We start from the raw sequence: 15,969 nt of genomic DNA on the forward strand, positions 1-15,969 counted from the left end.
ATTCCACTTTTACTTGAATTTCTCCTTTAATTTAAATTTATTTGTAAGCCATTTTTCGCGGCTTTACCCGAGCCCCGTGAAAACTACTGCCCGTACCGGGATATAACAGTGCCTATATCTCCCGGGGATAGTTTGGCTTAATGAAATATTTTTCAAATTAGCAATTCAACGAAAAAAAATCTACTACTACAAACGAACAAGCAAACTAAAAAATGCTTCCTCATTATTATATTAGTATAGATTGCGGTTTGAAGAACATTCAAGTCTGGCTAGTTTTCTGTATTTATAATTTTAGATTATAACATGACTGTTATGTATTTCAGGAAACTAGTATATAAACAAAGTCTAGTGGGCTTAACAATTGACAATAATATAATTTTGTCACTTCCTCTTACACAACGAAGTACGCGTAATATCTACAGAAGCAGTACCTATCGCTAAATATTCTAATATAATTGACACCAAAGAAAGGAATCGATTTCACTTGTTTGTGCAATTTCTAAGACGTAATATGGAAGTTTGTAAAATGGGTGTGTGGGCATTGTAAAGTACAAACTTTTGTCGCACGATAGTTTCATCGGAGTCGACGAGATGTATGGTAGATGCGCACATTACAACGATCGGGTATTGACCACTAAAGAGTTTGTTGGTATCCATTATTAATTTCAAACTAAGCTGTTGGCCAGTTATCAGCCGATGGTTCGACAAAAGCTGTTGATTTTCATGTCGCTAAATAAATAGTTTACAAATTCTTATTACCCGCTTTAAAATATGCAAATGTGATTATTATTTAGTTTTCCCCTTTTCCGCACCGTCGTCATCCCGAAGAAAAAAATATAACGTATTAGGTACATAATATATAAACTTCAAGATAAATAACAATCCTTAATTTCACTGAAATTAATTTAATAACAGTTACAACACAAAGTGATAGATAGACGAACAAGATTTAATCCTGTTTCATTGCAAGATATATAGTCTAACTTCGGACAGCTGGTTCAAATTAAACTGGGACCTTGCAATATCGTAAATCTATTGTAATGACTTCATTACTTTTGTCCCAGGCTATAAAAACAAGTAATAAACATGTTACCAAGAAGACTGAACGTTTTTTGTTTATACTTAAAGACAATAATTAATTATATACTTGATATTGTTGACATTTGTGAGGAAAATACCGAGGGTTGTTGCTATGTAATTTTTTGTTAATATCGGTTTCAACTCTTTGCTTAGTATGGAATTGTTTTGATGTTTGGTCTACGTCTAGCTTTTGAAAATAAGTACATGTAGGTATTAGATTTACCCCCTCACTCAGGGACATTTAATGATTAAGTACTTAAGTCACTCCTTAGTGACAGATTCTCATAGAAATTCTGCTCTAAGGAACGGCTTAAGTAACCATTAAATGTTTCTGAGTGTGTCCATTAGGCTATTTAGATTATTGAAACTAGGCAGCTATAATTTAAAAATCGTAAGAAAGTGAATCTTTAAATTGCAAACTGTTACCAAAACAATAACAAATATTCTATGAAGTGTAAAAATCATTCAAACTTTAGGGACACTGAGTTTTATAAGCCTTTACTTTGTTGTCAAAACTACCGAACCGATTTACACAGATAAAATAGTGACATGTGAAAGGACATAGGCAACCTCTTAGCCGGGTGCGGGAAATTATACTCTAGGCGGATAGAATTGCGGGAAACAGTAAGTAAAATATGATTTACTTTCCTCAACAATTAATTTTCTGACTGCGATGTCCAAACATCTCCAATGAAGTAAACAAAATCTCATTGTTTTATTTACTTCAAACTTCTTCAGTATGAAATTCTTCTGAGAGCCCATTAGCAGACTTAACAGAAAGATACATTTGATCATTGAATATTTCTTGGAAACAGTAATTAAGTCACAAACAAGATGTTTATTGCCGTTGAGGCTCAGAATGACAACTTCCTAAAATGTCCACTGGTACCAAAATGTCAACTTCCCATAATATCCCTTTCCCAAAATGTCCATTTCCCAAAATGTCCCTTTCCCAAAATGTCCATTTCTCATAATGTCCCTTTCCCAAAATGCCGCTTTCCCAAAATGTCCCTTTCCCAAAATGTCCATTTCCCATAATGTCCCTTTCCCAAAATGCCGCTTTCCCAAAATGTCCCCCATTCTTAGAATTAAGCGTTATAACCCAACTAAAAAATAAAAAACAATATAATAATCAATTTTTTTATTTTAATTATTATCAAATTTAGAAAGAAATTCAATTAAATAAAGTAAGTCTCAAAAATATAAATTTCTTTAAAAATTGTTGAATTGTGAGATGATTTCCTTGTAATTGTTTTAAATATCTTGCATATTTTGTATCGAACTCAATATCTCTGAGCCTTCTCCTGCGGTTGGTCTGCTTAAATAGTGAATCCTGTATACGGCCATCCCAGTATTTGCTTTCTTTTTTTATCTTATATAAAAAATAATACAAAGAAGACGGATCACAATCCATACAAAATTGCCCCACGTCCTATAACAAAGTGACGTATCTCAAAAAAAAGATAAAAGTGTTTAAAAAAATATGGCATACTCTCTAATTCATTTTTTTTACACCTTCATACGAAAAAAATGCTTTAAAAATTGTTCAGGCGCTGTTATGAAAACATCGTTCATAGAACTATGAATGGACTATTTTATTAAATTATTATTTTGTTTGATAGGGTATACCTCACAGGTGGTCCCATAATCATCAGGTCAGGATCTGATGATGGAAACCCGGAGAAATTCAGGGAAACTTTTGAAAGTTGTAGGCATGCGCAGGATAAAAACTTGACTATAAGATGTATGTCTTATAACACTATGCAACAGTGAAGATTCGGAGCTAACCTGATGATGGAGACGAAAGAAGGTCGAGGGAACTCGACAAGTGAATATGTAAACTACCTCGTGTTTGGGTTTGTATTATTTGTATTGAATAGACCTTTGCAACAGTGAAGGTTTGGAGCTGATCCGATGATGAAGACCAGAGAAGGTCGGGGGGACTCGACAACAAAATATGTAAACTACCTCAGAAGTCGGTGTCTAATGGATGTACCTAAGTTTATATCCCCACCGACTTCTAGGCCGATGCTCCTAAGAATAGTTTTTTTTGGGAGTCTGTTTTATTTTATTGTAAAAAGTTTTTTTTTTTTGGCTTTTCAGTGTCAAGCACAGTTGTCACTATCCGCATAAGTGGAAAGTTCTCATCAATACGAATAATATAAGCCCAAACACGAGGTAGTTCACATATTCAGTTGTCGAGTTCCCTCGCCCTTCTCTGGTCTCCATCATCAGATCAGCTCCAAACCTTCACTGTTGTAAAGGTCTATTCAATACAAATAATACAAGCCCAAACACGAGGTAGTTTACATATTCGGTTGTCGAGTTCCCTCGACCTTCTTTCGTTTCCATCATCAGGTCAGCTCCAAATCTTCACTGTTGCATATTGTTATAAGACATACACCTTATAGTCAAGTTTTTATTCTGCGCATGCCTACAACTTTCAAAAGTTGCCCTGAATTTCTCAGGGTTTCCATCATCAGATCCTGACCTGATGATTATGGGACCACCTGTGAGGTATACTCTATCAAACAAAAAAACAATTTAATAAAATAGTCCATTAATAGTTCTATGAACGACGTTTTCATAACAGCGCCTGAACAATTTTTAAAGCATTTTTTTCGTATGAAGGTGTAAAAAAAATGAATTAGAGAGTATGCCATATTTTTTTAAACATTTTTATCTTTTTTTTGAGATACGTCACATTGTTATAGGACGTGGGGCAATTTTGATCCATCTTCTTTGGATTCTTTGGTATAAGGCTATTTAAGTCTCGATCATCACGATTCTCATTGCGTAGGTCTGCCAAAGTAGATTCAAAAATTTCTTGAATCGGCCCTAAATAATCACACACTTCGTTCTTCAACCTGATTTTTTCTTTTTTAATATTGATGGCAACAATATTAAATTCACAAGTATGCGTTGATTCTCTTAAAACAATTTTCCTGCTCTTATCTAATGTCACTGATGCATTACATGCGGTTCTATTAATACATCGCCATAACGTACTGTCTTTGTTAGTTTTGTTTTTGTTATACTGAAATCCCTTCCATATTAGTGTTTGATTTCCTTTTTGGTTACATATAAAGTCGGTTTTATTTTATAATCTTTACTACAGCTTTTACACAACAACAACAACAACTGTCATTACATACTTTTTTTTTTACACACTTTTCTTCTATCAATTTTTCCGGCTATGTACCTAAACCAAAGAGGTTTTACATACCATAACAAAGTATACACAATACCATTGAATACAATAAAATGCAAGTGAGGACGATTATTTGTATTTTATTTTTTAGTTGGGTTATAACGCTTAATTCTAAGAATGGGGGACATTTTGGGAAAGCGGCATTTTGGGAAAGGGACATTATGGGAAATGGACATTTTGGGAAAGGGACATTTTGGGAAATGGACATTTTGGGAAAGGGACATTATGGGAAGTTGACATTTTGGTACCAGGGGACATTTTAGGAAGTTAACATTCTGAGCCTTAAAGTTTATTGCACTGCTTGGTTGCTTAGTAACTGTGTGTACCACGTGGGCGATAGGATGCTAACTCGAAGCGATGCTATGCGATAACAAAAGCAGTCGATACCTGGTGGAAGTGTTCTACGTGATTTAGCGACAACGCGAATTCGATCTTCATCTGTTTATGGCTTCATGTACGTGTGTATGTGTGTGTAAATGTACATGAACAATATCTTTTTATGAGTAAACTTAAGTGTGCTTAGCAATGGTCAAGTCGCCGAGTCATACATAGACAGTGATCATAATTACACATTTAGACAAACAACTTGTAGCTCACCCGCTTTCATGAGATAAATAAAGCATCATAAACCTAGCCTTCTCCCAAGAATATTGGGGTTGGAATACAGTCGAAACGGATGCACCTAAGTAGTAGTATTTTAAATAGAGCATGATAATTTTTTTATACAATATTTAGGTATAAATAACACACACTTACCTTATAAGGTTTCAACATTTTCCTCAGTTCTCCACTCTCGTTCAGTTTTTCCACCGTGTCTGCATCCTGAAACCAAATAAGATCAGATTTAATTAAAAAAGTTTTTAATTAAGCCACGTCAGTGACATTTGTGAGAACACCCGCCATATTGTAGCGTTGCAAATTAAAAATAATGTAGCTTGTTTATGAAAAATGTAGTTTTGTGATATTCTTTGTGGTTTCATTTATTTGGTTTAGCTATAGTTTTGCAGAAATTAAGAAATTGTTATATAATTAATATTTCATTAAAGGTTTGTTAATTTTTATTACTACACTTTGTTAACATTGTCAAATTACGAATTATGATTCAAGACATTATGAGTGTCGGAATAGAGAGTGCACTTGTGTCTGCGCAAACGCTTATGCTCTACAATATGTCTCCAACGAAAAATGGCCTCCATGGGCAAAAAATTATGCATATTTTCTCCAAATGTAGAATATAAAACGAAATTGTAATATCTGTCTGTAATTTTCTTCACTTACGGATGTTCCCAATATTCTATCTATCTTTTGTTTTGCTAACCAAGAAAAGAATTTGACAATACTTGTTGGGGACTAATGTCAAATACTATCTCTAGTAAGCAACTCTACAGGTAAAATATTGAGAACAGCTATTAAAAATATATCACAAATCACAAAATACACGAATCCACAAATATGGAACGTGCGATTTCCAAGTTACTATTGTCTGTTCTCCCTGCCATCTATAACCAGCTTTTTCTTGTCACGACATTACCATGGAAACCGAGAAAAGGTAAGCAGAATTTATGACAAGGTTCTTCAAAGAGAACTGAGATTGAAAAATAGTGTTTTGAAATATTTTACTGTAGGTAGACAATTGCATCGTCCCCTTTATGCGGAAATTGATGTTGAACGTTATTTTATTTCAACGTTGAATGTTTTAGTTTTTGGTTGTTGGACTTAAATGCTTTATCACGTTTGCGTCTTTAGATTGAATACGTAAAATGTCTGAAAAAATTTGTATACGTAGTTGAGAGAAGAAATGTGTGCTAAACTATACTTCCAAAACCCGTATAAAAAGTAGCCCATATCCTTTCTTAAGGTCTTGAGTATGTAATATTACCATAGGATTAAATTAAGATAAATATTTAAATTTAAATCAGAAGCCGAAAATAGATCTCAGTGGCGTGCACTTGGAGAGGCCTATGTCCAGCAGTGGACTGCGATAGGCTGATGATGATGAAATCAGTTTAATAGTTTAGTCATGGAAGCCCGTCAGATGGAGAGAGATATCGTTAGTACATTAACATCATATAGCCTAATTTCAGATTACTATGATAAAAACTGTAATATTAATTATTACATAATACCCAACATAAAATGCAAAATAAAGTCCGTCTAGGCTCGAACAAACGTCGGTAAGTACATCCATTATGATACGGCTCCGTCGGTAATGCAGTTTCCGATGTACAGCCCTTGTTCGCTCTGCCTAGGTTTTATCAGCTTTATCCTACTTTATACAAGAGGTATGATGATGATAGATAAGGTATTATACAAATAGATGAATGTAATAAGCCCTATTGCAAAACTGTATCTTTGGAGTTTCTGTTCGGGTCCTTTTACATAGAGCCAACTTTTTGGAGCTACCTTGCTTTTGGCATTTTATAAAGTTACTGTAATAAGTGAAAGCCAATTGTAAAATACTGCAGTCACTTACGTGCATCACCACGACTGTATTTAAAATAATAGACTTTAATTTAAAGATCTAAATGAAGCTGTTAAGTATTTATAAATCGCAAGATTTTTAACAGTTAAGACTTATAAATAATCGTTCCAACATTTTCCAATAATCCATTGGAAAGAATGGGTACCACGACGAAGAACGATTTTTAAGAAATTAAGTATCTAAACTAAAATGATATATATTGAATGACCTCCATTAATCTTCTTACCTCCTTGCCATAAGCACTAGTTTGTATGTTGATGTGGTCGGTAATACTACGCTTTTCCGTTTTAGTACTGTAGTAGGAAGATAAAAAAAAGTTAGACCATAGAGACTTTTAATGACGGCCGGTTTTAGGTCAAAAGGTTTTTTGATCTCAAGTAGGGAAAAGGTTAGGAGATTATTGCTTTTGCACTACTTTTTAACCTATTTCGCCAAAAGGAGTAGGCTCTTATTTCGAATGTTTATTTTTTTTTTTGCGAAGAAATGGTAATGGCGTGCTCTAAAAGTGATGTTATCTTGCATTCATATTTCGGTCATGGAAAATAATTTTGAACTGCAAAAAATGCTAAATATAAAATAGTTGATGCATGATACATGAGACTATATTTTCTAAACTTGGAAATCAGTTTTATTTACTTCTCTCGTAAATAACCTCTTCCTTTAAAAGTATTATTTTACAAAGTGATTTTAATTGGAGATCATAAACTTCGTATTATAACCATGCAAAATGAAAAACACGCTAAGCTATAAGTTTTCTATAATTCCTGCTAATGATGTTTACAGACACATTAATTGGTCGGATAATAGTGATCAGTCTTGTAGAAAACATTAATTTCTCACATTATACACCTACTTCTATTGTTAGGTAGTGTATTAAAATATTAGGCTTAGTTCACACGGGCTCTTTAGAAGATAAAAGTAATCAATATAATTTTGAAGTCTTTGAATTTATACCCGTGTCTCGGAAGAACTACTTTCCGCACCCAAATAAAATTATTTTTTTGTTTGTACACTGCGGGCTCCGAATCTACTTAACTCAATTGAAAAATTCATTCATTGATGGAAAGCTACATTCTTTCCGAATAACTTATTCGTTGCAACGGGACGCAGGTGTAACCGCGGGACAAGGGCTAATTGCTTATAATATTAGTAAGAATTCGTGCAAATTTTATTGTAAAAACAGTGAAATACAAGTGTACAATTGGTTCCTACAAAGTCCTTTCAGTTTTCAAAACAAACCTTGAAATTATTATTCCGAGACGAAGAAACAAGGCTATTCCATTGTTTCAAGTTTAAGTCACTAATTAGCAACTGATCAATAGGAAACATTGAAAACAGATACAGATCACAAGTACCTACAAATAATAGTTATGAGAATATATTCTGCAGGAATGTACTTTTCTTCATAAGTAGTGCAAATAACATTCTAAACATAGACGCGATTGAAATCTATACTGATATTATATATTATAAATATATATATTATAAAACTGAAGATTTTGTCTGTTTCAACATGCTTATCTCAGGAATTACTGGACCAATTTGAATAGGTTATGCTTCCAGCGAGCGACCCCGGAATCAAGTCCGGCCCGTGCTCGTTTGGAAACCATAGGGCTAACGCAGCTGTTTATATTTGACAAAATAATATTATTTTAAGTAAATAAATGTCAATAATAAGAAATAGATTAATTTTACCTGCTCGTATATACCAAGCTTTACAACTAGACACTATTGTTAGGTCCCTCGGGAAAATTTCTAGTAAAAACGCGCGCATGACTACTTGGAACAGAGATAAACGTTCGTACTCATAGTTTTTTCTAGCTATAGAATAATCTGGAAGCTTCAATATCAAGGTAATACATTGTCATACTTACATATTGAACATCTTAAAGATCACAAACAGCCGAGTTCTTGCATTTTAAAGATTTTAGACATGTTAAAAAGAATTGGGAATAAAAATGAGAACACAATCCTACGGTAACCTGATTGTCGTAATCTGTTGGTCTGTTTCGAAGATATGAGGAAAAATGAATGCCCGTGAAAAACATAATCATAACATAATAATAGCCCCGCAGGGCATCTGAGGCGGATGACGGGGAGTAGCGACCCCGCGGGGCTATATATCCGAGTGCTCCAGGGAGAGTATACTGTCCCCCATCTCCGGCTTGCCGGAGTGAAGCATGACGGGGGATAGGTCTCCCGCCTCTTGGCTTGCCTTCATCGGCCGGTCAGAGTGGAGTCGCTAGAGCAAGGTTAGTCCTGCTCGGAGGGTAGGTGCCTCGTGGTAAGTGGCGAGTGGGCCGGTGATGCTGGACCCACAGGGAGCGCGTGATCTGCGTTTAAAGTCCGCCGAGGTATCCTCACCCTTCTCAGCCGCTCATGTCCCTGTTGCCCTCTTGTTGCTTTTCAGTGACTGATTCCCGGGGGCCCAGTAAGTGAGTTGGCGAGTCTCCACCTGCCATTTTAACATGTATTTAATACATTGTCATCGGCAGGTGCCATAGTTCCCGTAGTTACCCCATTCCTAGTCCATTAGCATCCCATCACAATAGCCCAAGTAGTTTTCGTCCATAGTTAGCAATAGTTTAGCACAGAACCGGGGATTGTCCTTGGGTACATTTCTATAGTGTATACAGGGATAATCGTCGGTTTTGTGTCACCATTTCATTAAAGTTGTCTCAAAAGGGCTTCAGCGTGTTGGCTTCGGCCCCACGTTCGCCTCCCAAAAATCCGGGACTCTATAGTCCCGAGGTCTGGAAGAGACATACTTACAGAATGGCGGAAATATCCGAAGGAAATCGAAAGACTATTGGATATTCTTGTAAAAAGGAAGTATCTTATTTATCAGTTCGCTACAGTTAGGTCTTAAACAAACCTTAAAAAATTACTAGTGAGACTCATCAAAGGCAAAATCAACAGGGAGGCGAACTCCCAAAAATCCGGGACTCTATAGTCCCGAGGTCTGGAAGAGACATAATAATAAAAGATTTCTTTAGATTCTTCTTTCCTGTCTTCTTTCTTTATTATGTGTGTGTACAAAAATTTGCAAATAAATAAATAAATACATAATCCATCTTGGTAGTCGGGTTAAAATTTTAAGGGAAAGAAAAATATTGCTCTAGCAGGAACGAAAACAGACTTAGTTACCTTCTTATTTTGTTAATCAAATAATCCGATACCTTATAGATACAGTATTATTGAAATCGATTACACCTGTACAGTAATTTATATCTGAACTCGATAAAAAAACTCGTTTAAACCATCTCAAGATCTTAATCTATTTGACGGTAAGCACAAACTTTTACCTACTTTCTTTACATTGCACATAATGAGACCATTCAAGAAAATCTTCTGGGGAAATTATTATTTATCCACATTGAAATTTACACCTTATCACTTAAGTTATAAGGTTGAGTTTTGAAGTGGGAAAGTTAATGGCTTCGTTGCCATAAGTTTCATTTCTAGTAGGTCAGTATATATGTTGGTTTTATTATAAAATGTTCACTTCATCTTCCGTAGGCCTGTGTCCGGAAAAGTTATTACATTTCCTTTTAACTACTTACAGACTTTAAGTAAATGTTTTTAGACGTAAGTTACGAGTTAAGTTTAATGGGGACGTAATTTGACTAACTTAAAACAGTGTAATTTTTGCTAACCTTAAAAAGTAAAAAGAAATATGTACCTACTGTAGTAGTTTTAATGGCATCACAATGGTATCACGATTGATATGTTTTTTAATTCTCGTATGATTTGACCTTTATTAATAAATAAATATACCTACTAGCTTCTTACAGCAGAAAAACGACTACTAATTCAATGTAGTCTCCTTCAATAGATAGGCTATTTTATATACTTTTTAAATTAGCAAATCAATCAAATCAATCAATCAAATCAAATCGTTTATTTTGCAGCGAATATGGGTACAAAATGAGATGTTAAATTTATGCATAGTTCCAACACATTCTACCTTACGGCATGCAAAAGAAAAATAAAGTTTTTTTAGGTACACATACAAACAAATAAAAAATTTAAAAAAGGTAACAAATTACTTAAATTATAATAGAAAAAAAAATTAACATTATTATAGACTATCGTCATTCAAAAAATCTTGAACTGAATAATAATATTTATCTATAAGTAGTGACGTTAGCCTCTTTTTGAACAGACCTAAAGTTAGTTCTTTGTAGGCCTGAGGTACTTTATTATAGATGACAGGGCCCATTGTCAGAAGGCTTTTCTTTAATAATGTTGTTTTGCATCCACCTGTAAACATTCTATTTTTATATTGAGATCTAACCAATCCCGGACGTGTTCTAATATCGTCCATTAGGGTGAATAAATGCATGTTTGATTTAACAAATATTGCAACTTCGATTATGTACAGAGATCGAAATGTAAGTAGTTTTAGGGATTTGAACACAGGTACACAACTGTCGGTATTTTTAAGGCTAGTCATTGATCTTATACAACGTTTTTGGGCTTTGAATATGCTCTCCCTCTCAGTACAGTTGCCCCAGAATATTACTCCAAATCTCAAAACAGAAACTACCAGACCATGATAAGCTTCAAGTACAGTGCGATTATTTACTTTTTTGCTAGGTTATAGAGTACGTACGCTGCCTTGCTTAACCTTTTACATATATCCTCGGAATGCGAATGCAAATAAACAAACTCTTCAACCTTATAATATTAGTAAGTATAGATTTCCATATCAACGTCAGTAAGCCGTTTTTCAAGTACTGGAAATCCTCAAAAGTCTCCTTATTCTTTAAGAAATACAATTAATCATTTATTTATTTTCACGATTAACTGTAACTTTACAACGAGAAAACTTTCAAGCTTCACTTGCAACGCTTACAGGTAATACATACTTTACTAACAGTGTATTTAAAGTAGCTTCAGGCTCCACTTAGCAAAATGATCAACAAAATAAGACTAGACACGGGCATGGACCGAGGTCAGGGGCGAGGCATGCACGTGGACACTGGTAGATCCACGCGTGCAGTATTGTGAACACTCAGACGGAACTAAGAATGTTTTTTGTATTTATTTTTTACTAGCTTCTGCCCGCGACTTCGTACGCGGATCCTGTCCCTTATGCCAGCGACTACGGGGTCAGCAAAATCAAAGATCTGAATAGTCTGATATTGAATTTTAAGGGCCCGTTGACTTGGAAACAACGGAATACGCATAACCATTAGAAACGTTCCATATATTTAATTTTTGTACTTTAACGGCAAAAGCACAGCAGACTAAACAAAACGCTGAGAACTGAACCGCAATAGACGTGACCATAGGGATAAAAGTGGTGATTCTAATTAGTCCGCATTTAAGTTGTGAGTGGCAAAAATATTAGGTACACGTATTATTACGTAAAAAAACATTAAATAGATGACAAAGTCGTGGTGACTTAGTGGAAGTCGTGGTGGTTTAGTGGGTAGAGAACCAATCTCTCAAGTATGAGCGTGCGGCTTTGATTCCAGGTCTGGCAAGTGCCTGCCAATGCAACTTTTCTAAGTTCTTATGTACTTTCTACGTATATTTTGGATACCAATGACCGTTATTTGGAGGGGATGTTAAACTGTAGGTTCCGGCTGTCATTGAACATTCTTGGCAGTCGTTATGGGTAGTCAGAAGCCAGTCTTACCAAGGGGTGTTGGGTTGAGCGGGTAACCGGGTTGTGGAGGTCAGATAGGCAGTCGCTCCTCGTAAAACACTGGTACTCAGTTGCATCGTGACTGAAATCGACCCTAACATAATTGGGACAAAGGCTCTTGAGATAATAACGACAATAATAATGAGATACAGGCACCGCAGGACATCTGAGGCTGATGACGGGGAGTAGCGACCCTGCGGGGCTATATACACTGAGTTCTCCAGGGAGAGTATACTGTCCCCCATCTCCGGCCGGTCGGAGTGAACCATGACGGGGGTAGGTCTCACGCCTCTGGCTTGGCTTGGCCGTCCAGAGTGGAGTCGCTAGAGCAGGATTAGTAGCCCTGCTCGGAGGGTAGGTGCCTCATGGTAAGCACAGGGAGCGCGTAATCAGCGTTTAAAGTCCACCGAGGTATCCTCACCCTACAGCCGCTCATGTACCTGTTGCCCTCTTGTTGCTATTCAGTGACTGGTTCCCGGGGGCCCAGTAAGTGAGGTGGCAAGTCTCCACCTGCCACTTTTACATGTACCTAATACATTGTCATCCACTAACATCCCATCACAATAGCCCAAGTACTTTTCCTCCATAGTTAGCAATAGTTTAGCACAGAACCGGGGATTGTCTTTTTTTAACGACGTCCACCGGGGATTGTCCTTGGGTTCATTTCTATAGTGTATAAAGGGATAATCGTCGGTTTTGTGTCACCATTTCATTAAAGTTGTCTCAAAAGGGCTTCAGCGTGTTGGCTTCGGCCCCACGTTTGCCTCCCAAAAATTCGGAACTCTGTAGTCCCGAGGTCTGGAAGAAACATACAAAATAATAATGAGATATAACGAAACAAAGTCGGAGATTGGGGGCTCGTAACGCCACGTCTAGGTATGTAAAATTTGTACTAAGCAGTGACTTAACACAAAATTCAAGCGTGTTGTATCTTCGTTATTATTTGTTTGTGAGAGAGAGAAAAGAAAAATACGTGTCCATTATTTTAGGGTTATCTAAAAGACGGACTAATTACTTTTTTTTGATTCGCCATACCTATTTCATAACATTCATTTCTATACATTTCAAGTGTAGTATTGCTCTTGAAGTTCCACATCAGGTGTTCCAGATCTTCGATGTTTATACGTCAATAGAGAGTGCTTATCAGATTGAACCACTTTTGCTAAAACGTCATATCTTCATATGCTATAGTCTAGCTGGGCCCCTGGAGTTCCACATCAGGTGTTTTAGATCTTCAATTTGTATAAGTCAATAGAAAGTGCTTATCAAATTGAACAACTTTTGCTAAAACATCATACCTGTATATGGTACAGAGAAGCTGGGCTCTTGGGGTTCCACATCAGGTGTTCCAGATCTTCAAATTTATTATCTCAGCTGAAAATGCTCATCACATGAAACAATTTTTGCCATGGCACCATTTTTGTATCTCTTATAGTTTTGTTGGTCTGTTGGAGGTCTGCATCAGGTCTTCAAGTTTCGAAGATAAATTATAGCCTATATGTTGACCAGGCTTAATACTGATGCAACAAAGAAAAAATCATCGAAATCCGTTCAGTAGTTCGGAAGATTAGCGTGTACAAACAAACAGACATACAGACATACAGACATACAGACATACAGACATGCAGACATACAGACATACAGACAGATTTTTTTTTTTTGGATTTGTGCTCCATTACTGTTTCTAAACCCCGCCCAATTATTATTTTTTTAATATATTCAATGTACAGACACAGTTTTTTTACAGATTTATTATATGTATAGATTGGTGCTTAATAAGAAAGTTTTGAATATGGTTTATGTTTGGTAAGTTAGTTAGCAAAATGATCAACCAAGAATGTTTATTTTTAAATTATTTCTTTTGCACTGTATTAGTTTTAAGTTGTATATATATATATAAGTTTATTTTATTTTATTTTCAATTAATGTAAATATATTGTGAATAAAGAAATACAACATTTCTTTTGGTATTTAATAATTATGAGTGATAATGTTTTGAATATCGTTTCTGTTTGGTGCTTAATAATCTTTACTAATGTTATAAATGTGAATGGTAACTCTGTTTGGCTATGTCGCTTTCACGCTAAAGCTACCGGTACAATTTGATTTGTTACACAAATAGTCTAGATCCTGAGAAAGGACACAAATGCTACAGGAAGGAGTTCCTTCGGAACGCGAGAGGAACCGTGGAACGAAGCGTGTGATAATAAAAACGCCAAATTGTATATATATGTACCTGTTTGTGATGTTTGAACTGAAAAACGATTCTCAGTATTTGGAAAGCACGAGAAGGGGCAAATGGAATTAAGGTTTCTCAGGAAACGGGTAAGCTGACAGGTATCTGCTTTTTGTAAATAAATAAGGAAAGATTTCAGTTTGTCGAACTTTCTTCCAAATGATTAAATCATTTTGTATCCAAGAGATAAAGCTACATGAACCCCATCGAAGAACAAACATATTTATTTATCAAAAGATTGGCATGGCGATCTAACGAGGTAATGCTGCCAGCCTTTTGGGCATGCTCCCGGTTGACAGCGGTGGGGATGACATTTTTTGAGTTTTTACTAGGATAGTTGTTTTTATCTTTATTGTATTCTTTTGTAAATATGTAAATATCGTTATAAATAAAATAAATCTTTTTCCAATTGTAAAACAAACGTGGAACAATTAAGGTCACTAGGGCGCAACAGATGATGTTAACAGCGCTCTCGGTATTACAAAGTGCGCATAAGAATGACCCGATTTCCTCCATATTGTATAATTTTACCCTGACAGTGGTGATTCTCGTCACCCGGTTATCCGGATGTTAAATAATTGATTTTGCCTTTGATGACTCATTAGTAATTTCTTAGTAAAGTATTTCCTTTTTACAAGAATATCACAGAAAGCGAAAGCCTTAGCCTTAGGTCTTAGCCATAGGACGTTGACACCTTTGAACGTAGGCCTCCACCGTTAATTTTCGAAATTTCAACGAAGCATAGAGAAGAATAGGCTATGTAAGTACGTGTCTACAAGATCAGAAGAGAGTTGTAGATCATCATCCTTCTAAACTTATCACAATTTTATTAAAGGTCTTCGCAGCATGTTTTCTTCTTAAATGCTCTTCTATCTGCCATCATTTCACAAAGTAACACTCTTTATGAATGTATATTCATATGTTTCAATATTTTTTTTCACAACATACTCAGTTCCATCTATTTAGTAAACAAATAAAACAAGCTGTTTCCCTCTCTCATAAGTACATCCCATTTGTCTAGCTCAGAAACTTGAGTCTCACACATTCCTGGAAAGTACCATCGCGTCGTACAATTAAAGGTGTTTACCTTAACGATTAGATCCTGTTTCAATAAAATAGTCAAAGGGTAGATTTAAGGCCTTTTTAGCAAGAATCTGAAGATGGTGTAAGTTTTCAGTTCTGAGAACATAATTGGTTAAGGTGGGAGGATAAAAGAAAAACGTGACTGAGGTTAGAAAATTCTAGATAAAGAGTTGTAGGGCCAGCCTAAGGTCTTCATGGGCCTTAGGCATTCATGGGGTTAT

At 35.6% G+C, this 15,969-nt stretch overlaps 1 protein-coding gene across 1 annotated transcript in view; it reads right to left on the reverse strand.

Moving 5' to 3' along the window:
* Positions 1–15,969, reverse strand: part of LOC124635763 (glutaredoxin domain-containing cysteine-rich protein CG31559-like) — a 92,968-nt gene that overhangs the window by 3,820 nt on the left and 73,179 nt on the right. Inside the window, exon 4 of the mRNA XM_047171715.1 lies at positions 5,048–5,113. Coding sequence (XP_047027671.1) covers positions 5,048–5,113 — 66 coding nt within the window. The remainder of the gene's footprint in view (positions 1–5,047; positions 5,114–15,969) is intronic.

The sequence above is a fragment of the Helicoverpa zea genome, chromosome 13 (genome assembly GCF_022581195.2).
Source record: "Helicoverpa zea isolate HzStark_Cry1AcR chromosome 13, ilHelZeax1.1, whole genome shotgun sequence".
Lineage (NCBI taxonomy): Eukaryota > Metazoa > Arthropoda > Insecta > Lepidoptera > Noctuidae > Helicoverpa > Helicoverpa zea.